Here is a 25,446-nt window from a genome sequence, read left to right as displayed (position 1 = left end):
TGGTAAGACTCTGCACGTTGGGCGGGAGGGCAGTACACACAGGCCACCAGGTACTTCTGTCGATGGAAGGAAATTTCAATGAAAATCGCCTCAAGCTCGTAGAACTCAAGGCTGTGAAGGCGACGGAACGATAGCGAACGAGGTACGGCGGCCAAGACGCCGCCACCACGGGAAGATAGACTGTCCTTCCGGAAGACAGTGTATACATCCTGTGCGATTGCTTGTTTATCAAACGTTGAGTTATCCAACCAGGTTTCACACAGGGCAAAGATGGAGCTGGGCATGGATGCCATTATGGTCTGGAGTTCAGGTGTTTTGTTTCAGACGGAGCGAATATTCGAGAACCAAAATGAGAGGTTCCAAGAAGCAGCTGCATGCTGCGCACTGCAGCGTGTTGAATCTGCTGTTGGTGGCCTGGGCGTTGCAGCGGAGCCGGTGGCATGACGGGCAGGAGAGAAGAGCGAGTCGTCAAATGATGGCAGTGAGCATGTTGTACAGAACCACTGGGACGACGATGTAGCCAGTAGACGGTAGGTAGGAAGGGTAATCCGTTGACACGTGCGATGCAACCAGCGGTCACATAGGTCGCATTGGAGCGCAGCAACGTGGTCGTAAACGACATGGTCACGTCGAGGGCACACAGAGCGTTTACCGGGTTCAGGGTTCGGGCTGATGTCGTGTGAGATGGACGTTCACCACTTGTTGTGTGGGTTTGCCTGGCACTGAAGCCGACGAGAATTTGGCACCTGGCAGCAGTGCGTCTCTCGCCAAGGAACCTTTCATCTTATATTGTTTGGACGCAGGTGCCCCATCATCGTTCCCTTTCGGACTTTATTAGATTGCCCAACCTTCTTTCATTTACTACCTCCTGTTTTTTTTTTATTTCTATATATTCCTTCATGCCCTGATGTAATAAACAATGTTATAAAAATACCTCTTTTTGTTTAATCGCTGACATGCTCACTTCAAAATTTTGCACACATGCTGCTATTGGCGACATCTGTTTTCACTACGTTTCAGTGGGTATTAGAAATCTTTGTATTCCTAGCTGTTGGATGTCAGTGCATGTTAAAAATTTCCGGGTCGCCGAAATTACTAGGAGTCCACAATTATGCGCTTATTCTCATCGCCAGATCGCCGTAAAAGCAAACTAAACGAAACCACATCAAACCACCATATGCAGCGATGGCGGGCCAAACTATTCCTTGTAAAACGAATACGTTAAATACGGTGACTGGATAGCGTTGAATTAAAATTTGCAAAATACTAGCGCGCTTTTGTTTATTGTACTCCCTAGGGGACGTAACAAAGATTAACTGAGATTAAGCGGCGTAACTAAGATTCGCGGCAAGTGCAATGCAGAAGCAGTTCACTGTCCTGTTGAGCAGCAGCCGATGAGCTTAACGTTAGCTAGTTCAAACGCCACTGAAATATAGCTTAAGAGAACTTGATGTTGTGCCCGTTGTTTACGGTGCGTTCTTAAATATTCAGAGGCGCTAAGAACAGGACGAACCCGAAGATGACGGGACGAAGCGCCTTTTTACTTACAAGTGGTTTGTTGCGTACACGAAACATACATAATGTAAGTTTTTCTTCACATGGGCAGAAAAGTCACCCTTCGTTTCGTCCTGTTGTTTTCGTGTTCGTCCTGTTCTTTGCGCCTTTTAATATCTAAGAGTTTCACTGAAGGACAGCTCGACACATTGACAATACCCTGAAAGTATTGTTCTGAACCTGATGTTCTAGTAGCTGAGTGCTACTAGAACATCAGGGAGAACCGATCGATCTTTTCTCATGTCCATCTCTCATCAAACACGGCACAAGAGATGTCCAAACTAACTCTCCTCACGCCAATAAAACTCTGCGATTTCGGGTGAGTGCCAGTGGAATGATGAGCGTTAAATTGAACTTCAAATTGCGATAAAGAACCTCAGGTGCTCCAGATTCGTCCCGAGTTCACTCCACTACATCGCCTCCCTCTTCCTCCTTTCCGCTCGTTTGAGGTGTCACCCAGAAGTCAGAGAGTTGCCTCCCGCTTCGTGCAAGAGCAAAACACATTTCTTTACTCCTTGATTGAATGATACAGCTTTCTAATATCACCTCTCCAATTTAAAGCGATAGCATTGGGGAGCTCAAGTCGCAGAAAATACGCCGGCATCCGTCGGAAATAATTATTTCAGGTTCTGAAAATCAGGGGAGGCTCTAAAAGAAGTTAATTGCACAGAAGTTTCTGTAATGGAGATACTTAAGAAAACAATTTAAATCAGTAAAATAAAACGGTACGAGTAGGATTGCTAAAACAAAAAACCACTCCTAGACATTCACTTGTTCTACAGCATCTATACTTCGATGCCGGCAGACTTCTATTTGTTCCCCGTTTAATAGTTGATCATCAACATCACCTGGCAGTGCGTTTGCTGAGCCCAACGAGTGGAGAATAAGGCGGCTGCTCGAACGAGTATACCTACACTTGAGTATTTCGGGTGCTTGTAGAGAGAATTTGAAAAATCTTCAGCGCAAATAAAAAGGCCGAAGGCTAAAAGAAGGAGGGGCAGGAAAGAGCGCTGATTAACAACTAATCTTTGCTCAATAAAGATTAGTTGTCAGTCAGCGCTCTTTCCTGTTCCTTTTTCGCCTTCGTGCTTTTCATTAGCGCTGAAGTTTTTCCAAATCGTTACGGATCAACTAGCCCAACAAAAAGTTTCACTTGTAGAGAGGGATACGGGCCTACAGCCCTCCTAGAATGAGATATTTGTCGTCCTCGTTATCGGAGCACACCTTTAGAGTGATAGCTCTACTGCTCTAGGTACAACCCAGAAAACGCCTCATTTCCTCAACCGGACCTTCAAGATCAGCCTAATTCAAAACAGAAACCTAGCCCGCGTAGCGACAAGTCTCGCTTAGTATATTGTGTTATGATGAACTGGTGCATGATTACATGGCTTACTGACCGCTTTACTAATCACGCATTGTAATTAGTTACAGTCGATTAGTTATTTGCAATTATGAATTTAACCTAACGCTACATCGTAGTCATATCTCATTGGATAGATTATATAGTGTATGGTTATTATTACACTAATTGTAGGTGTTAATTCATCACCACTAATTAGTTAGCATTGGGTCAAATTGAATTTAACGCTACAACACCAAGTCACATGTCGTTAAAAAGGTTTCAACTAGTAGAGTCTTACAACTAGTGCTCGATTTTGGGTGTAACCAGGGTTAAATGTATGATTTTTTGCCTAATGAATGATTTTGCATACATACCGTGGTGCCACGCTACGTTCCTTTTCGAGCTCAGGTATAATCCGGCGATACAGTGTAGACACATTAATAAGGTACTCGAGAAACTGATCTCCGGTGACGTGGATGCGGCGGTAGCATTGCTCGTCGCCTCTACCGTGGCAATAGTCATGGAGCATGTCGTGCAGCGCTCGTGCTACCATGTAGATGGCGCTTTGGACTCCTTCGATTAGGGGATCTTGCTCATAACCGTCACTGAGGGACTCGTCTCCTGCGAGAGACGAACAGTGTGGAAAACAGCTACAATCAACGAGGCAAGGAAGCATAGATCATTTCGCACAAACTAATTTGTTCGTTGTTTCTTTACTAAAGCTCGAAACCAATTCTGGATAATATACACCAAGAGAAGAGGAGCTAGCAGACAGGAAAATGTGTTTGTAATCGATATTACAAAGTAATTGTTTGTCAATCGCTCTTTGTTCCCTTTCATGTTGAGCGACTATGTATATTTAGATTTTGACTATGAGGCACTGGCTTAACAGTTGTTAAGTTCAACGTGTTTAGTAATACCTGCAGCTCGATAAGCGCCATTTTTTACAGCTTTGCGTTGGTGTCGTACCAAAGCAATGTTTTTGTTCCGAGCAAATTTTATTTGCTCGCTTGCGCTTGTAGTCGGAGCAAACAGTGCCTGAGAATTCAGAGCGTAGCGGGCGCACAAGACTGCGCAGGGTAAGACTTTCTGAGAGCTTAGTTTTGGCATTCTAGGATGTATTGGGACAGTTCGAACTTTTCGAAAAACAAAAAGGATTGCCAGCTCTTTGAATGTTCACATGAGAGGGTAACGTTGAACTACAGTTTAGGTCATTTTTTTGGTGTTACCTGTGCACTGGCGCAGTGAGTTGCTGACAGCCATATTTTGGTTGCCAAGAGAGCAATGAAACTTTGCTTCCCAAAATGGAGCGAACCACGGGTTCCTTATGTTCGTGGTGGGATTCAGGTTCGTGTAATAGGCTTCAAACTCCTTATCTGGTTGAACGTGAATACGGAAGGTCAGACTTCCGGCAGCCTGCTCTTCGAGGCCTCGAAGAAGCTTCGTATCTGCCATCCATCCTTCGCTGGAAAATAAAAGCCAACAAGAACACACAATGAGATATTCAGGCGGTCAAACTGGTCGAGACTAGAAATTCTTTGTTTTTAGTTTTCCTTAGACGCCTTAAAACAGCCCTATAGTTTTCAAAAGAAACCAACATGTCTGTTACACCCATTACTTTGTTCCCCGCATTCTCCTTAAAGCACAGTGTTGGAGTGCTGACTAAATTACGATGCGCTGGAGAATTTGTGTGGATATACGCTTATGCGTATGTGTACTCAGAAAAAAAAAAAATCCGGAGACACTTCAGCTCCGCCCTCAGGAGTATGACGTGACAGCGTTAATAGCTTTCGCTCCTCCTGGATACTCGGTCACGTACACGTATACTTTGCTGCTGGCTTAATCACCCCGCCGGGGTGGCGCAGTGGTTACGGCGCTCGACTACTGTTCCCAAGGACGCGGGATCGAATCCCGGCCTCGGCGGCAACTTTTCGATGGAGGCGAAAAGCAAGGCGTCCGTGTGCTGTGCGATGTCAGTGCACGTTAAAGAACCCCAGGTGGTCGAAATTTCCGGAGTCCTCCACTACGGCGTCTCTCACAGCCTGAGTTGCTTTGGGACGTTAAACCCCACAAACCAACCAACTAACTAATCCCTTAACCTTAACTTGTGCCTCTGTTTTTCACACATATCATCAAGCATGCAGTCGTAAGTCACCAAATATGCGATATAGATATAAAGCCCCACTTCCACCAAGCTGTACGAATGGGCCTACTCGGCTTAGGTATAGCTTGTTTGTCTAGGGATCGAAGGGTTAGAGCCCCATATCACCCTGTCATCTCAAATGAGCGCCCCGAGTTGGCAGCGCTTGCAATCTTGGGGTGGTTTTGTGGGCCGCATCACCCGGCTCAGCAGTGTCACCTGCCACCTCCCTGCCACCCTTCATTTTTCACTCTCTGCGGCGACTCCGAGGTCGACAATGGCAACGCTGATTCCGGACTTTCAGGAGAGCCGGACGTTTAATGTTATGACGTTAATAGGAGAAGATAAATCGCCACTGGAATACCACCGCTTAGCCGTCGACTTCATCGGGTCTTAATTCTACTAGTTTCGTTCCGGACACAATACTACTCTTGCGCCGTAAAAAAAAATGGGTTTAAGCATGGCTTGTTGTAGTTGCGACTATAAGGAAAGGCAAAAGAAAATGCACGGGCCTGCTAACTGGCCCTATAGATACGAGCGAAACCTGTGAGTGCTGCAGCCATAACCCATGTAACATCACCTTTTCAGTCCGTGACTTCATATTTTTAACAGCGCTGCTGTTTAAGCTGGAGGTTGTCCCGTCTGTATCCGGTCATGACATCCTGTCTGACCTTAATTGTTGACGTCATAATTGTGAACACGTTCAACTGCGCACAATAGAAGAAACAGCTTAAACAGCATCGCTGCTAAGAAATTCCGACAGCACAGCAGAATCTGCAATAAGGAATTGTGTAAATGTGAGCGTTGATGCCGCACACGGTTTTTCGTACCGGCGCACCCCCAACGCGCCCAGACATGCCACGCTGCCGGCTCTCCATGATGTCACCATTGCTAGGGGCGGCCATGGCGGCGTCGGCGGTGGTCTCCATGGGAACGTCGCGGAGGGGACGTCACCACATACCCGTCTAATGTAGCGGTGATAGAACACGATATGAATTCGAGATATATCGAGAACATATTTCTCGAGATATTAACGGGACGAAAGAAGGATCCCAGTCTATTCCTTCTTAACATTTATAGCTCACTCAAGCAAAAGAAAATTAGATTTAGGGCCCTTATGCGCAAAGCCATCAAGGCGGCCGGGAATAATCCCTTGCTGATCGTTGGTGACTTTAACGCCATACATCAAGAATGGGGCTATGCTATACAGGACACCAAAGGTAGGCAGCTATGGGAGGACACGCACGAGCTATATATGTCCCACCCTCCATACGGATCCCGATCATCCAACGAGGACGGGTAACAGCTTATGAGCGAACACATCCCCAGACCTGATATTTTCAAAAAACTTACAGGGTTTAGACTGGCAAAATTCAGAGCAAAATTTTGGCAGTCACCATTTCATTGTCGTTTCGGTCCTCAAAGAGGGCGTCAAGACGCACAGGGCGTGCCAACCGGTCGTTACGGAATGGGATCAATTTAGAGAAATCAGGGCAACCGCGCAATTAGAAAGAATTGAGAGCATTGAGGAATGGACGGAGGCACTCAAACGCCACGTTGGTGAGGCGACAAAGACACTGGTAGGAGACGACGCTTCTGGTATAGCAGATAGCCGCCTGCTCCACATGTGGGACGCTAAACAAAGCATGGAACGCAGACTGAAAAAGCAAAAGTGGAACAAGAATCTTAGAAAAGGGATCGCGAGGCATAACAAGGAAATTGAAAGCTACGCGATCAAATTGTGCGAACAAAACTGGCTCAGCAGATGCGACGAAGAGGTATGAATCTCTCCAAAACGTGGAGCATGCTCCGGCATCTGCCGGACTTAGCAAATTCAAAACCTCAATGGGGAATAAGATTGACAAAAGTCAGTCACGCCTTTGAAGGAGACGATGCGGCGTTTATGAATAAGTTAGAAAAAACGTACGTTGCAGACAACCAGCGTTACCTCCTCCCGAGCTACGGTGGCACGGCCAACGAGGCGCTTGACGCCCCCATCACGGAGGCAGAGGTAAGGGCGGAAATTGTAAGACTAAAAACAAAAACAGCCCCGGACCCCGATCGGATCACCAATAAAATGCTATGGAATGTGGACGATGACTATATTAGTCTTCTAACGGAATTCATTGGAAAAGTTTGGGAAACGAGCCAGTTGCCAGATCAATGGAAAACGGCAAACATAATACTAATACCAAAACCGGGAAAACCCCTGCAATTGGAAAATTTGAGACCAATTTCCTTAGCTTCATGCGTAGGGAAGTTGCTGGAGCACGTAATACAGATGAGATTAACGTGCTTCATGGAGCAAAACAATCTGTGGCCGTGCGAAATGGGCGGTCTCCGACCACACTTGTGCACGCAGGACGTAATGCTTCGACTAGAGCATGATATCTAGACTCGCAATCGAGAGACGCCAAAGTGATCCTGGGCCTAGACCTCACCAAGGCCTTCGACAATGTCAGGCACGAGGCTATCCTCGAAGGGCTCGAAGTGCTCGGAGTAGGGGAGAGAACGTACAACTACATAAAATACTTCTGCTGAGGAACCTGGATTTCAAGTCAGTGGGGGCACTCACGAATTTAATGAATAAATATTGGGTGGCCGCGGAGATCCCGCCAGAGTGGAAGCAGGCTAGGATTACATTTATTCCTAAAGCAGAGAAGAAGCTCTGCATTGAGAATCTGCGTCCCATCTCGCTAACGTCGTGTTTAGCCAAATGGATGAAATATGTGGTCCTGAACAGGCTTCAGGGTTATGTAGAGGACAAGGAGTTGATACCTGAAGCAATGATTGGCTTCAGGGCTAATTTATCAACGCAGGACGTCATGATACAGCTCAAAAAAGACGTGGTTGATCCTGGATACGGCACGGGCACCAAGGCTATCTTGGGGCTGGACCTAACTAAGGCCTTTTACAATGTTACCCATGAGGCAATATTGAGGAACCTATCGGACATAAGACCGGGGGGTAGAACCTTCCGGTACATCAGATCGTTTCTGGAGGGTAGGACTGCGGAGATTCTAGTCGGAGAAATAAAATCGAATCCCTTTCCATTGGGGGGCAGGGGGACACCGCAAGGGTCGGTATTATCGCCGTTCCTATTTAATCTCGCCTTGATCAAGATACCACCCAGGATGCAAGGAATATCGGGGCTTACATTTTATGCGGATGACATTACTCTTTGGGTAACAAGAGGCAGTGACGCACAATTGGAAGAAATTCTACAGCACGCGGTGGATATTGTGGAGGAGCTAGCAGGGGAAGCAGGGCTCTCGTGCTTTCAGCTCAAGTCCGAGCTTTTTGTGCTGAGGGACAAACCAAGAGGGATACATGCGAGGCACTATATGCCGCCACCGCCTTTAGAGGTTAAAAAGGGGGGAGTACCGGTCGCTGAGGTCCAAACGATCAGGATCCTGGGTATGTATCTGCAGACTAACAGGAAGAATAGCGAGTCCTTGGAAAGGCTTAAAAATACGGTCAATGCTACAGTGAGGCTACTCAGGAGAATCGGCAATCATAAGAGAGGTGTTAAGGAAAAGGACTTGTGTAAGCTGGTGCAGGCGTTTGTGCTCAGTAGAATAGTGTATGCGATGCCTTATTTGAAGTTGGACGCGACCGAAAAAGGCAAGGTGGAGGCTATGATTAGGCAGGCGTATAAAGCGGCCCTTGGATTGCCTCACAGTGCGTCTACCGAAAGGCTGCTGGGATTAGGGGTGCACAACACCCTACAAGAACTACGGGAGGCGCATTTGGTGATGCAGCTCGGTAGGCTTTCAAAAACAAAAGCAGGAAGGGACATATTGGAAAGGATCGGCATTGGAGTTGACGTTCCAGCTGGTGACACGAAAATTCAGATTAGGCGGGAAATGCACAAGGGCTTGTACATAAAATCGTTGCCCAAGAAAATACATCCAATACATCACGAGGACCGCAGGAAGGCAAGAGCCAAAGCTTTACATGCTAAGTACGGGAAGTACAACGGGGCAGTCTATGTAGATGTCTCCGAGTATAAGGACAAGAACGCATTTGCAATTGCGGTGGTGGACGGGCGGGGACGCTTGATTGCCTCTGAATCAGTTAAAACCCGCTCCCCAGAAACTGCAGAGGAAGCGGCGATAGCACTAGCAATTACTAGTAGTAATGCTGACCTGATCTTAAGCGATTCAAAAACAGCCATCCGAAACTTGGCGAGGGGCAGAATATCTGTCACAGCGGCGCGATTGCTGGGCCACGGGGCGAGGGACTACGGAGGCGGAAATTGTCTGGGTACCTGCCCACTCTGGGAACGCTGGGAACGAGACAGCTCACATGAATGCTCGAGGTTTCGTCAGCCGAGTAGGTGAGCTGGACGTTCCGGGAAGGTACATGAGAGATGGGCTGGTATCCTTTCATGACATTACTAATCATTTCAAACTTGAGCGGAGGATTTAACCACCCCCGGACAAGCAATTGGTGAAGGCGCAGGAATGCGTCTGGTGACGATTGCAGACTAGATGTTTCTTCAACCCATACGTGTTGAGCAAAATCTACCCGGACATTCAGCCGGAGTGCAAATGGTGTCAGAAATTGGCAACAACAACAACAACAGTTATGGACTGCCTCTCCGTTTTTTTATGTGGGGAAAGGAATTGGCACTGTATATTCTGGGTAGACATCATGGAATGATGGGCATCTACATCTAATTAGGTCGCACTCACGCCACTTTTTTGAAGGTCACCAGGCTGACGAGTGGCTGCTCCTGGCCCTACGGTGCTGGGACTGGTAGGTCACCGCCGCTTGCTGCTGGGGCTAGCCTGCCACCATATTTCTATCTGTTGTAAGCCATCATTGCACCTGCTACTGTTTCGGTCTGGATGACGGCTGTTGCGACGCGCGTCTTTCTCTCCCTCTTCTTTTTCTTCTCTATTTTCTCTTCTATCCCTTAGAGGTAGCAGAGGTGACTCAGCTACAGAGCCAATAGTAGGCCCGTGCATTTTTTCTTCTTCGTTCAGTCGCAACTACTACAACAACAACTAATCAAGTTAAGGTAGGTTTCCATATTTTAAGATAGTTAGCTCTTACTGCTCCTCGCTCGAAACATTGCGTGGGACACTTTCATGTGATACAGTAGCCAGAATAATGAGTCAGCGACAGCATCAGTTGACAGCACGTCCTGCCGGGGGAGCTTCGCGGACTCACTTCAACGTCTTCTTTCTTTGTCAGAGCGCCCCCTTGCAATTTGATTACCATCTGATGCTCCATCATGTAATTGTTTCTTCATATTCTTTATATGAAACTGGGTACCGTTTTTACGAAGCATTTTGAGCCTCCTTCTCGTTTTGCTATGCTTTGCGCCGGCGTTACCAGTTTGGCACAGAAGGCAAACAAAGCGTGAAACAGCCTTCGCGCGTTCGGCTTTGGAGACATTTCGCTACGCATGATATGGGCCGTTTGTAAAACGTATTTCGCTGGTGTTGCGTTTGAGGCTTTACTTCTGCTGTCGGCACTGCTGGTTTTCTGAACGTTATAGAGGCTGACATTTTTATTGCTTACAGGTTTCTATTTAAAAGCTATAAGAGGTATATCAATGCAGTCTGCGCATGCAGATTGCGCAGCAATGTGAACGCTATTTGCAGTCGTGCTGAAAAACAGAGTGCGCATGGATCGCTACGAATCCGAGAAACTCGATCCTGGATGATTGAAATGATGAACAGGCGAGCTCTCAGCGGAGTGGAAACATTCCGTCCTCTGCACGATACCTAAACCAGGCAAAAAGCCAAACACTATCGCCAACCTTACGCCAATTTCACTGACGTCGAGACTGTGGAAGCTCCTTAAGCGCATGGAGCTGAGTCGGCTAATCTGCCACCTGGAGGATGAGAATCCCGGCACGCAGTATGGCCTCTTCCTTCTCCTTAGACTCGTCGATGGGGATCAATGAGGCCGTCTGAAGGCTCCCGGTATATTAGTTGCAGTGAGCCTTACAAAAGCGTTTGACACCGTTATGCACCAGGCAATACCTTTTACTCTACACGAAGCCGGGGCGGGTACGCAGATTGTGAACTTTGTGTGGTCGTTCTTGGCGAACCGAAGCTTTGATATTTCTTCCGGTGACTTGGTATTCAACCGGCGGCGAGAACTGAAAAAATTCAAGAACGCGAGAGGTGTGCCCCAAGAAGCAATTCTGTCCACAGTCCTGTTTAATCTGGTGATGCGGAACATGACGGTGAAACGGCGACGCATACCGAACCTCGGATTGATGTTATACTCAGATTACATCACGCTGTGGGTAGAAGCCAAGGGAGCTCACCTTACCAATGAGGAAGCACGCGATACTATGCAGCAAGCACCCGACACCCTGGAAATGTACTTCCTGGTCACTGGCATGCAACATTCGCAGAAGAATACCTAACTCTTTCTAGTGGGTGGTCAAGATTCAGAAAGAGACGGTTTCTTTCACCCTGTGTGGTTGGCACACAGTACGCCTTGAGGGCCGATGGGTGCGGATATTGAACTGCCGTTGAGCGAGATCGGAAGACCGAAGGAGTGGCTGCGCCAGCTCCGACCTGCCTGGCGGCGGCAGCTTCATTTGGTTAGTTGCATCGGCAGTCGATTTGGAGGCGCCGGCGCCTGCACCATCAAGACACTGTGCCTGGCCACCCTCAATTCTAAGGCGTGCTACATAGCAAAATATGCTTCCGCCTGAACAGAACACACTACAAACAGCTGGAGACATTTAATTTGGACTGCCTGCGTGCAATCACAAGACAGCCGCGACATACGCAAATCAACGAACTCCATCGATACGCTGGCCTGTCGCCCTTGAAAGCCTTCATCGAGGCGCATAATGAGGGCCATAAAGTGCGACGACGGAACACAGTGACGGCGCGTAAATTCTTCAAACTACTTCCCAACGATCTCCCACCTGATGCAACATCAACTGGAATAACCATCAATCCCAAAACTTTTTGGGCCATGGCGGGACGTGCTCGTGACGCTTCCCAAACCGCTGACTCAAAAATGCAGCTCTCAAGACGATTGCGAACTGGCTGCAGCACGCTCGCACAAAACAGAAAACGCAATTTTTACGGATGCGGCCTGGAACCCATCGACAAATCGCACAACACGTGCTGTGGTGTCGCCTAATGATGACTGAAAAATTACTCATCAATACGACCACACTCCCAGCTTCGCTCAAACTGAACTTTCAATGCTCTTGGCCGCAGTCAAGAAAATAAGAGAAGAGGCATTACAGTGAAGATGGGGAGGCCGACTAATTGTATATACTGACAGGCGAGAAGCCCTCAAACGCTTTGGAGACGTACCTATAATCGTCAAAACATTGGGCAACATCAAAACATGGAGCCACGTACTCTCTCGAAACCATGGCTTGGAGGAAAGAGTGGACTGGGTACCGGGATGCGCGGGTGGCATCGGCAACGAGGCTGTGCGCGCGTTGGCGAGCGATATTATAGACGACTACAGCTCCTTCCCGTCACACTTGGTCCGGTCTGCACCGGACCCGATCGCACGAGTCAACGCGGCCAGACAAGAAAGACGGCGTGCCCTCGAGGCGCAGACTCCTGTTAATCCTAATCCCTTACCACCTGGGCTTCCCCGCGATGCCCAAGTTCTCTTATATAGGGCGCGCACGGGCTACGCACTCACCGCAGGTGTGATTGCCAAATGGCTATTGAATGAAAAGCCCAGGTACCGTGACCTCGCAGCTGAGCCAGAAGACCGTCAAAATTACGACGAAAACGTGGCTGCAGATTTATGCAGAAAATGCAACATGGACGTCCGTCCAATGGTACAACACATGTTGTGGGACTTCCCTGGCTACTAAGACATCAGAAAAATACACCTTCCAGGCCATGTCACCTCATTCCGTGATTGGGCAATACCGAGCAGCAGCGACGCTCGGGCCCGACCCACCCTGCTATCCCTCTGGGAGTTTGAGGCAGGCATTGACACCGAAATGTGACGTCCCTGACCCTACTACCCCTCTCTCTCGAATAGGCTTTCGCGCCAACTTCATTTATTATTAAAGACTACTCACTCACCATCATTTTTATTTAAGAGAAGGTGCGCTTGACGGAAGGGCTTGGGCGAGCAGGTACGGTTACTGGAAGGAGGATGGGGGATGGGGCACCTCGTGCTGATCTCTGCAACAGCCGTTTCACCACCAGACAAACGCTACAAGGCAGCTCTGTGAGTTTGTGCGATCTCTCCACTTTTGCATACGACTATACACGATAGATTAAAAAAACTAGACGATGTGATGACTGAAACCATCAGCCAGCTTTCTAATTTTCGATTTTAGAATGCGAGATTGTAGTGTGGAATCGGAGGCCGTCAATATCGTAGGAAGTTTTTAAATAGTCTTAATCGGCAATTTGGCATGAAATGTGGAAATATCACGTATCAGATATACGCGTCATTCTGAAATTTTGTTTTGCTTTGGCTTTTCAGCATTTCATGTGTTTAAAAGGGCGTCGCTCGCATCTCTTATGTATCTAGTGCAGACGGGGTTTGTGTATTCGATGGTCTGGAAGAAGTCAGCTTGATATCTGTAGCAAGAGTAGGCGCAGGGACTCCACAATAAAAATTACTCGGTTTATAGGAATGGCCGCAGCATAGAAAACGCTCGCAGTGCCTGTCCAAGCGTTATTCGCCATCACGATGCACTCCTGAACGCGCTCTTGTGTAAACTCGCACTGAAGAATTCGACTTCGGCGTCATTTCATATTTAGTGGCTCTGTAGAAGCTATGTTAACGCAACAGCCTGTTTCGAAGGATGAGAAGAGAATATAAGAAAAAAATGGGGGAAAACAGAGAAGAGGTTGCTTCAGCAAGGCTCAAGCCAGACATGCATGGTCTGTGGTGTCCAATGGGTCTGTCAGATGGCTTTGAGTTCGAACACCTGGGAATCGCACTCAGTGGGCAGCAACGATGAAAAACGATGGTTTGTCAGGAGGACGGCAGGATGAGCTCAACCCATTTCTACCACCCGCAAGGAGTTGAGTCGATGGTCGCTACGAGTACGTCATCGCAAAGAATTGGATCTGATCAGGCCCCCCGATCGTCTCTCTATGGCAAATTCCGCCCTTGGAATAAGCGCATTCTTTAGCTTGAGACTAAAAGACTAGGTTTGGTGTGGTGAATTTGATCAGGGATATATCCGTGAGGAATCAATAACAGCCGCAGTCGCTTTGCCGGCGGCCGTTAGTGTTGCAGAGTAAGAAACTGATTCCCTTACCTCACTACAAGCGTAAAGCGTCCCGTGCAGTTGCTGTCGCGAATGGCGGTGAATAGGCCTAGAACGGTGACGTAATTACAGAAGCACACTACCACCGTCCCACTCTGAACCTTGCGCAGGTTGGCGATAGCCTCGCTGTACTCTTGATCTGTCGCACCGACGCTCAGTGCCAGGAACTGCGCAATGCAGACTCCTCGGTCCTTGGACAGTGCCATGAACCTGCTGAGGGCATCTTCGTATGAAGCATCTGCATGCAGATTATATGCGAGAAAGTTTGATCTTTTTCAGTTCTTGTGAGAGTACCTGGGAAGAATGTTTTTTCTTCTATCTGCCTGAATAACTGAGAAAACAAAAGGGAACATGCTTATTGGTCTATTGCGATTTGTTTCAAAAGGTAGGGTACAGCAGGCTTTTCAAACTGGGCGAATCATAAAAACAAAACAAAAATGCAAAAAGCTATGCTTGAAAGAAGAGCAAACATGTTATATGGCACAGATAACAAGTGAGGAGTCAGGGCTTGACAAGAGAGGCAAGCACAGAGCATGGTAGAATGAGGTTTGGACGGGCGGGATAGAGCCAGAACGGATCGGAACAGTCCAAGTCAGATCAGATAAAAATGGAGCAGAGCAGAGGCAGCAGAGCACAGCCGAGAAGACACGGATGGGGTTGATGTGATAAGGACAGGCGAGAACAGATGAGATCACAGGAGAGGGATTCAGCATAGAAGGTAGCAAAGCAGATCATTGTGCATAGAAAAGCAACCAGAAGAGACTTGTTCGTTACTAAAGCTTCAGAATCTAGCTCAAATATAGTTATTTTGTGTCTATGCAGTTTCATTTCGGGATAGCCGCTATCATGACTTGATATGAAATATCGTTGTTGCTATGTTCGGATGTCATTCCTTTAGTCCGCGTAAGAACGGTACACGCTTTCAAAGGCGCACCATACTGGCTGACACAAATGTAGGCAAGAGATGCGGAGAGGATTTATATGGAAGTGTGGCGGCCTCTTCATTGCAAGGCTCACTGCTTTTGCTCTATGACTATTTTTGTAAATAGAGTCCGAAACACTGTGTTTAGGACAGTGCATTTAGCTACCTCTGAAAATGCGTATACATACAACAGCGCTGTGCAGTAGTTAATTTTTTTTTCACCCCGTTGAAGCATAAAATGAAGCATCATCCGCGTGTAGCGGGGATCTGCAGGGTCTTAAAGTACTTGTATGGTATCAAAAGCGAGGAGCGCTAGGATGAGTAGCGGTATCACCTTTATCTATTCACGGCCACATAACAGTCTGGCAGAGCCTAAAAATAGTCTTTTTGAGTTAATTGTTACACGGCAAAGGTGCATTACCTGGACATGTTAGAAATAGTTCCAGATCCATTGTCAGGCTCGTTGTGTGAGTTATACTGTGCGCCTCTCTTACAATCATTGCAAGAGGTGCTGCAGGATGAACGGCAAGTATGAGACGCAAGGTTGAACAGTTGATTCTTTCCTAACGTGCCTATTGCCGATAGTAAAGAAAAAATGTAGAACACTCAATATTATTACCAGCTTCAAGTTCACGTTTAATCCGTTATCAGCCACAGGGCGAGTCCACAGTGTAGTTGTGAATACAGAGCGGCACTGACAAACTTTTGGTTACGGGGTAGGTCTAAAACATTTCGATTTGACACCACAGAAAAGCGCAGCGCGTGGTTGTATTACATGAGTATGTGTAAGGAAAACTATGGGCGGGCTTTCGACACTCCGGTGCATCGAAATATAAAAAAAAAAAATAATCCAGGCGCCATGATCGGTATCTACTTGCTAGCATTTCTCTCAATCTGAAAATGGTCGGCTTTGCATTAGTTTCTAATACCGTCTTGGTGTTGCCCCGACAATAGGGTGGTGGCTGCGGATTATAAGAACGAATTCGGTCCCGGGTTAGGTTTATACGGAGACTAATCTAGATGATGGTAGCCACTTTTCTATAGTCCTCTATGCAAGATTACAGCGAATAAAAGCATTCTGATATTATCCCATGCCTTCCTCTTGGATATGTTACCCAAGGAGATTCTGGAGAATGGTTATTGCATTTTTCTAACATTTCGTGTTCTAAGAGTGGCATAGTTACTAGAACGAAGCGGTTGTCTTCTGGAGTGTTTTAAGAATGGAAATCCACTTGTGAACGTACGAGCGACTCACACGAACGACTGGCGTAACCTAAACACGCTGTGTTCAGAAATTGAAACTTAAGTGGTGACTAGTCTCAAACGCTGTCGGCGATGTTGTTATATCAGTTCAACGCATATGTAGATTGTGTGCTCCGCAGAACGAGATTGTTAAGCCGGGTATGACAACCCTGCTGGTACCAAATGCGTTGGCAGCGATAAATACTGTAATATAGTAGCATCTGCGCAAAGTGAGACAGTCACCGCGTTTTCCTTTTCTTTATGATTTAATTTATCCAACCCAGCTCGACCTTGATACTCCAGTGTTATGTTATATCCAGTAATTCGAGATTACTATAAATCGCCAACTTTCTTTCCTTTTCGTATTTTTCACTAACAGTTCAGTCGAACTTGACGTAGTAATTTGCACATTTACATTAATATTATTATTGCATTGCCAAATCATGTCTGCTTATGCTGTATTCATTGTTGTATATTATTGTATTGTTCACTGTTGTTGCCCTTCCTGCTTGGACCTCACCAATGGTCTGCAGTATGTACGTAAATAAAAAATGTACCGTTAGTGAAGACGGTGGAGACATAGGTCCAGTTGAAGTAAGCTACCAGGTCGGCCATGGCGCGGGCTTGCACTGGCTCGCTCCAGGGGGCCACGCTCACGAAGTAGCCGAGCAATGAGCTGAGCTCTGGCTCCTGACCGGCGAACGCGTAGCCGATCAGGGGGATTCTGAAGAGGCTGAGCAGGCTGTGCACGTCATCGGCCCCGCCTTCGAGCAGCGAGCCCACGACAGCCACCAGGTTCTTTTCGGGGCCGCGGTCCTCGCACTGAGCCCCGTCGTCCACGTCCTGCTGCCGCTGGTACGGATGCGAGACCTCTCGGTACTCGATCTTGGACCATGCCGAGCGCCGGATGAGCTGCGAGACCTGTTCTAGCGCGATGGCTGCGTACCAGCAGTTGTCCCGGATCTGGATGCCTAGCTTCGAGTTAGGAAGCAGATCCTCGCGCGAGTTGATGTCGTCCACGGCCTATCCGCGCGGAGGAGGGGCGAAGGTCGAATAAGCAGTAACCACTACGGCGCTGTCGTTAAATTTTGCGGGCATACATTGCTCAACAGTTTCAGAGTTTATTGCACGGAGCTTTAGAATGCATATCCATACCTTTATACCAAATCGCACTGTCTCGGTTTCTGTTCGGTATGCGTCAACCGTCCTGTTGTCTCGAGTGAAAGCCTGATGTTGAGGTTTACTGGGCTTTAAGTGACCACATTACTTAATGCTTGTTGGCCGATACGGTGCCTCAAGCAGGATAGAAACAATAACAGCACGGAGAGCTGCACCATGACGGAAACAGGGGCTGCCTGAGGAACATACATAAAGGGCCAAGCACACGAAAACGTTGCTTGCCGTTATTTTAGCTCTCGCGCTGGTTGCGCTACGTTATTGTTAAATATACTTTATATGGCTCTCCAGAAGAAGCGCACCTTACGTACGCAGAGTAGGATTAAATGGGAGAAAAGAAAATGACGCCCGCTTTGTTATCAGTATTAAAATTCCAATACCTTGCTCAACATAATTCATTGGCTCACATTCCTTTCCGATATTTCGCGGCGCCACAACTGTGTGGATTTCAAATGTAGTTCACAAAAGGGAGCGCCCCATGAATCGGGAGCTTTCATGCTCTCGCAGTTATGCTATATAAATGATTTAAGAAACAAAATTAGAAGGCTGCTTAGCTGAGTTTATTCTTGCATAACTGTAGAGGCAATGAAGATAAGCACGATCGGGGACAAAAGTCTCCAGGACGTGCGTGTGGCAGCCGAAACCGATGACTGTGCTATCAAACGGGAGCTTGAGGCTCCCTTGCGGAGGTTAGTCATGTTTACTTGCTCTACACTTTGTAGCCGAATGAGGTGTCGCACCCATGCGCTAAGATCGTTTTCTGCGCAGGGCTTTTCTTACCTCGAGTGAAGGGCGCGATTTCTTCGCCCTCTTGGATTTGTTTTGTAGCTTTTCTTCTGCTTTGGCTGTGAGACTTAGAATCTGGGGTTTAATCTGGTGAGACTGCTGATACCGCGTGGAAGTACTTTTAATTGTGTGCGCCAGGATACATGAACTGTTATGTTACGATCTGACGGGCGAGGCAGGAATCAGACACAGCGACTAAGATTCTTGCTGGGCTATGGTGTCTTTACGAGTGCTCACTAAGATACCTGAGGTTGTTTGGGATATGTATTTCTACATGTCCGGTACCGATAGCGACACTTTTCATGTTCCGTCATAAAAAAACTGCGACGCCTGTTGTGCAGACAAAGCCCTCTAGGTGAGCAAGTTAATTTTACACACATATTTACCCAAATCAGTTCATCTCGGCATAGTTTTCCAACTAGCAACGCCAGGGCTTGTTAACAGGAGTCTCCACAAGCAAATCTCAGAATGGTAGTGAGTCATTCAACATTTTAATTACGCTGTCTGAGTACACACACCAAATAATGTTTTTCATCGAATGTACAGTACATCTCAAAATTACCATTTTATACCTAATGATCGCATTTAGTGATGTCAGTATTACCCAAATTGAAGTTCTTTGATACATGACGTTCCAATGGTTTTCGGATATCACCAGGAATCTACATTCCGATATGGTTGCGTGAGGCAGAATAAAGGCTGCTGGACAGGTACGTCTTGGGATGAGGTAATTAATTCTTCATTGCTTTAGGATTTTTAGCTGACACAAACATTTGGACATGAAAAGGAGGGTATACACAGGATAGACACGGACTCTTCACTCCCACAGTAATCAACTGATCGGAGATATTGCCGAGGCCAGAAAAGTTCTTGAATATGGCCCTGGTTGTGCGAGCACATCTGCTGTTGATTTGCTGGATGAAGAATTTGAAATTTTCAGGCGGAGTTCCCGGAGGGAATTGCGTGCCCTTTATGTTTCTGATCGATCACTCAAGTTTTGAAAGCACGTATATTCCCTGCACTCATAATACAGAATTCAGTTGAAGTTGACGGCAATGAGTCTCCTCCTCTTAAGCCGTGTCTGCTGTGGGAAGTTATCCTAAAAAGTAAAAAAGAAACGCTTACTAAACTGGCAAGAAAAGAAGCGTTAAAGAGTAATTGAACGACATAGCTGGTGTCTAGAATTTTGAGTGTCTGTTGATTTCATCTGTAGATAAAGGCAAATTTGTTTTCCGTTTTCGACCTTAAAAGTCTCAAAAATGCCATTTTAGTTACAACTGACTGATTATTAAAAATATCAAGAATACACAGAAGGCTGATCTTTTTTCCAGCCTTTGATGCAGAGAGGAGCAAAAGTACTCATATTGTTATAATACTTATCTGAGCTGCACTTTTTTTCTCTAGTAGCGCCCCCAGTGTATGCTATAGGCATATAAATATATACCTTCAGGATAAACCCACATAAAAGCCCGCTGTAAATCCAGCAATCTTTGTTCCATTAAAATGCATGGAAATGGATAGTTTATAAAACAGAACCTAATGATTCAGATTTTTTAGGTGTCTAAAAAGCGGGTCTATAATAAGCCTCATAATACGCAGAAAGTATTGGGGCTTACCCTGAGCCCTGAAGTGTGTCTGAGTACTGCTGAGTAATATCGTTGCTTTCACATCAAATAATTGTTGTGAAACCTTTTACCAGATTACAAACTTATCCCGTGACGTATCGTATGCCAGAGTATTTTCCCACAGCGTGTACTGACAGTATTTTTTCTCGTAGTATACCTTGAGTGTATTTGAGTGTACTTTGCAATGATGGCGATGATGCCATTTACAACGTTTGCAACTCTGACCTGGAGCGCTGCCTCCATCCGTTGGATGCCCGGCAGTTCCCAGAAGCCACCGCAGTTCCTCGAAATGTTCTCTTTGGTGTACGGTGGCCGGTGGATGGAAAAAAGGGCACCGATGAGGAAGTCTTCGTCCTCTCCCGCCTTGTAGTAGTAGCGAGCCGAACGGCATCCCGTCACCATCATGAGCGTGATGAGGGCAGGCAACAGCGACATGATTCCTAGCGTGCCGTCTTCTGAAACGGACAGGAGAGCTTCCAGGTTTTGCCGCCTTCCTGGACGGAGTAGAGGCAGCATTGATAGATAAATTACGTTCGCTTCTCTCCAGCTCATTCTATAAACTTACGCATCGAGGGGATACCTTCTACAAGGAGGATGACCAGGATCACGTGCCCAAACAAAGAACGTTCTCAGGCGCTCCCACTTCCTCTCCTCCCCTTTTCCTCGTTTTGGTTCAGATTCCGCTGACCGGCGAGTAAACGGGGGAGCTTTCGTTCACGACAAACTACGCTGACTTCGGAGAAGGAACATATTCACCAATACTGCTAGCGGTGCAGAAATAAAGAAAAACCGAAGTTCCTTGTTTAGGCTTAGCTCGCGTATTGCAATATTGACTGCTCTAATTGCTTGCCTAAATTGGTGAGTCAGTTTATTCCTTGTGTGCCAAGTATAATTTCAATCAGTTTCACATATTTTCATATTTCTTCCCCATAATTTCGTTAAAAATTTGCTTGCATGGAATTCAGGTCAAAATTTCTACCCTAAAATCAGCTCACTTGTCTTTAAACGGCAGTTCCGTCTTCTCCATTGTCTTTCGCTATGCGCAAGCAACATTGGTTTGTCGATTTTTATATCAGTTTCCTTTCGCAAATCATTAATAATTTCGCATTCGCATGACCGGCAGCCCTGCGTGTGATGCCGGTGGCCGTGATCAGGCAGTAGAGAATCTGTCTAGTGCACGTCCTGTAATCTTGCTCTATACTGCCTCGATCCTCGCTCTTGACGGTGAGTACAGTCAGGGTACTACGGCCACAGGGTTATGCAATGCCCTCGAGGCAAGCAATACACTGTTTCTATTTTTCAAAGCATTGACGATTGTGCGACAGTTTTGGCTTTACAGCGCCTATGGTTTTACTGATGCCTTGTTTGTTGCTTCCTGTATTTCTTCCCCCTTTCACTTTTACCTATCATTTTCCCTCTCTCTATCATTATATCTCCCCTAAGTACTGGCCACCTCCTCCACAGAGCCGGTTTCAGCACGGTGGCGTGCGCAACCCCTCTCCGGCTTCCTACCGGAGTCTGACTCCACCACCCGCTTTCCGTGCCCGCCGTTCGCCGTCCCCGCGGCGTCGCTCCCAGTCACCACCGCCAGAAAACTAGGCGCCGCGGCCGATGGAGGTGAGGCCGCCGGAGAACGATTGCTACTCGCTGAAATATCTCCTTCTGTGACTATGCTAAAAAAATAAGATTCGTGTGTTTGTTGACGGTATTTCTACAATGGCGTTAGTGGAAACGGGTGCAACTATTTCGATTATAAGCTTATCGTTTAAATACCAGCTGGGACCCAAAGTAATGTTTTCACGGGATGGAAATGCAAATTTTCATGACTTTCGCGGCGATTTGTTGTACCCTATTGGAGTGTGTAGTGCCAATGTGTGTCTTGGAGGAACCGTGTTTTCGGTGGAATTCGTAGTAGTGCCCCGTTCTACACATGATGTAATTCTAGGTATTGATTTTCTGCGCATGTGTGGCGCAACCGTAGGCTGTCGCACGGGCAAGATCAGTGTTGAAGGCAGCCTTCCGACAGAGTTCTTTGAGGACCCTCTGATTTGTGATGACGTGTTTTGCGTGTGCGACGATGCTGTTGTGCCCCCGATGTCTGTTCAGTGTGTTCCAGTTTCTTGTTCTCGCCGGGCGACCGAAGCTTTTGATGCGGTCGTGACGCCTAATTATTCGAACTGCGTGAAGACATCTCTCCTGGTTCCTCGTTGGTTGGTGTCGGTAAGCCAGCGCTGCACGCGACTGTGGAACATTAATTGCTCCGCGCAGCCAATTCTTTTATCAGCTGGTATGAAGCTTGCCTCTTGTAGAGAAGACGTGCCAGTGTCAGTGGCCTTGGTTACAGATGCACCAGAGAGGCATGTCGCAGCATCCCCAGTGAATAGCTCAACTGCGTGGTATGATTAGTAATTCCCTCAATGCCACAGAGTGTGATGCTTTGGAAGATCTTTTATCGACGTATTCATCCGTTTTTGACTTCTCAAAAACCACGAGCCCCCGCTCTTTTCCTGAGTCACGCACCAATCATCGCGTTGACACCGGACATACGTACCCAATTCGCCAAAAGCCATACCGTGTGGCGCCGCCATACGCTTCATCCCTCGTTTTGCAGACGTCGCCTACCCGCTCACGTGCGTGCTACATAAATACGCTCCATTCGAGTGGACATCTGAGTGTGACTCGTCTTTCCGGCAACTGAAGTTGCTCCTAACCTCACACTTTATCTTACTGCACTTCAACCCTTCTGCTCCAACGGAACTGCATACTGACGCAAGTGGAATAGGCATCGATGCTGTCCTCGTTCAGTGCTATGACGACCGCGAACATGTCATTGCTTATGCCAGTCGGACTTTAAGACTGAGCGCAACTACACCATCACCAAACAGGAGTGTCTCGCGATTGTTTTCGCCGTGCAGCGGTTTCGCTGCTACCTGTACGGACGGCCTTTCGTAGTGGTAACAGATCACCATTCCCTATGTTGGTTATTCAATCTTCGTGATCCGTCTGGTCGCCTGGGCCGCTGGGCTCTTCGATTACAAAAATACGACTATACTATTTCATACAAGAGTGGCCGATGGCATGCAGATGCGGACTGCCTCTCGCGGTTGCCACTTGCCACAACAGAATGTGACGCGGAAATCTTCGAGCACAACATCGCTACTTTATCTACAAGCTTTCCCGATATTCGCAATTTCCGAACAGTGCAACACATGTCGACCAGCACCTGAAGTAGTTCTTGAATGCTGCTCAGGACCCAGCCTCGAACAGCCAGCTTTGTGTCCGGGATGGCCTGCTATACAAGCAGGTTTACTCAGACACTGGCTGTCGGTTCCTGCTGGTAGTACCTGAAAGCCTCCGTCTGTCTATGTTACGCGTCATGCATGGGAATCCAGCTTCCGGACACCTGGGATCGGCGAGAATTTTGCATCGCACTCAGGAGCGATTCTACTGGCCCCAGATGCGCCACACGATTGACCAGTATGTGGCCAGCTGTCCTGAGTGTCAAAGTCACAAAAGTCCTACTGGTGTAGCTCCCGGAATTCTTCACACTGTAGTGCCACCCAAGGCTCCTTTTGAGAAAGTCGGAGTTGACCTTTTGGTTCCTTTCTCAAAGTCGCAAAAAGGAAATCGTTGGATTGTTGTATGCGTGGATCATCTTACTCGCTACTGTGAGACGGCCGCTCTTATCGCCGCTACAGCCTACCAAGTGTCGCTTTTTATGCTGCATTCAATCATTTTGCGACATGGTCCACCGAGAGTTGTGATAAGTGACAGAGGCCGTCAGTTTGCTGCCGATGTAATCCATTTATGCGCATTTGATTTCAGGCATTCAACCCCTTACCACCTTCAAACAAATGGTTTAACAGAACGCACCAACAGAACTCTAACCAATATGCTTGCAATGTACGTCGCTTCAGACCATAAAACTGGATCTGTATCTCCCGTTCATCACATAACGCATTCAGCACTGCCAGGCATGAGACCACAGGATACAGGCCGTTCTTCCTCCTTTACGTCCGCTCCCCACGATACTCCCTCCCATTTTCCTCTGACGACAACCCATGCTTAGCGGAAACTCACTGCCTGGCTGAAGAAGCGCGGCGGATAGCCCGATTGCGGACTTTGGCATTACAAAACAGGTCAAAAGCTCGCTATGACGACCACCATCGCCAGGTCACCTATCGCCCCGGTGACCTAGTCTGGCTTCGGAAACCTATGAGGAAGCATGGCTTGCACCAGAAAATGCTGGCCCGCTAAACTGGCCCGTATGTAAGTTTAGCGAACTAAACTACCGGGTTGCACGCCTTACCGCCATAGGTAAGCCATAGGTAGCATAAGAGGGTTCTAGCACAGCTTACGCCCTCGCTCTTGATCACGTTCTACGTGACGCTGGCGGTAACACAGGACGTTCCACGTCCGCCGCTATGGTTGAGGGTGGCTCTGGTGAACACTCTCAAGGTTCGTATACAGACAACATAAATACCCAAGAAAGTAGCAGGGGGGACAGCGGCCGATGTAGCTCAGTTGGAAGAGCACCGGACGCGATATTCGGAGGTCGTGGGTTCGGTCCCCACCGTCGGCACGTTGTTTTTTCTTCTACTTTGTTTAATTATCTTTCCCCTAAGCAGACTACATTACTAAATTCTGTGATTACCGAAAAAAAAAATAAAGAAAAATACAATCCCCGATGCTTTCCTTGGCCTCGCCGACTGTTGGTTTCTTTCCTTCACACACACACACACACATATATATATATATATATATATATATATATATATATATATATATATATATATATATATATATATATATATATATATATATATTCAAACAGGATGCCACGCAACTTTCCCAATTATCTATTTTATTCTAATTATACCTTGAAGAAGGACGGTCCACCGTCCGAAACTGTTGGAATAAAATGGATAATCGGGAAAGTTGTGTGACATCCTGTTTGAATTTAACTCTGGCCCATTAGTAACAAGCGAACCATGTATATATCATCATCATCAGCCTATCAGCCTGACTACATATACCCACTGCAGGGCGAAGGCCTCTCCTATATTCCTCCAATTAACCCGCTTCTGTGCTAGCTGCATCAACTTGACCCCTGCAAACTTCTTAACCTCATCCGCCCACCTAACTCTCTGCCGCCCCCTGCTACGCTTTCCTTTCATTGGAATCCAGTTTGTTACCCTAAGCGACCATCGGTTATGCTATCCTCGCACTACATGTCCTGCACATGCCCATTTCTTCTTAATTTCCACTAGAATGTCAGTAACTATATATATATATATATATATATATATATATATATATATATATATATATATATATATATAAATTCTGTCAGGTGGTAAAAAAAATGCAATGCCACTTTAGGCAGCAGGCAAATTAACTAAGTCACGCTCT

General features: G+C 47.0%; 1 protein-coding gene across 1 annotated transcript in view; it reads right to left on the bottom strand.

Moving 5' to 3' along the window:
- The window catches only part of LOC146207200 (metabotropic glutamate receptor 1-like), a 35,493-nt gene extending 15,024 nt beyond the window's left edge, over nucleotides 1-20,469 (bottom strand). Inside the window, exons 1-5 of the mRNA XM_084576388.1 lie at nucleotides 20,260-20,469; nucleotides 17,005-17,470; nucleotides 14,275-14,521; nucleotides 4,126-4,361; nucleotides 3,271-3,517 (exon numbers count right to left, since the gene is read on the bottom strand). Coding sequence (XP_084432514.1) covers nucleotides 3,271-3,517; nucleotides 4,126-4,361; nucleotides 14,275-14,521; nucleotides 17,005-17,470; nucleotides 20,260-20,469 — 1,406 coding nt within the window. The remainder of the gene's footprint in view (nucleotides 1-3,270; nucleotides 3,518-4,125; nucleotides 4,362-14,274; nucleotides 14,522-17,004; nucleotides 17,471-20,259) is intronic.
- Between the last annotated feature and the right edge of the window lie 4,977 nt (nucleotides 20,470-25,446).

This window comes from Amblyomma maculatum, chromosome 1 (assembly GCF_055883805.1).
Source record: "Amblyomma maculatum isolate TAMU_Amacu chromosome 1, ASM5588380v1, whole genome shotgun sequence".
NCBI classification, from domain to species: Eukaryota; Metazoa; Arthropoda; class Arachnida; order Ixodida; family Ixodidae; genus Amblyomma; species Amblyomma maculatum.
The sequence above is the reverse complement of the archived record's forward strand: the minus strand, read 5'-3'. Positions and strand labels throughout refer to the sequence as shown.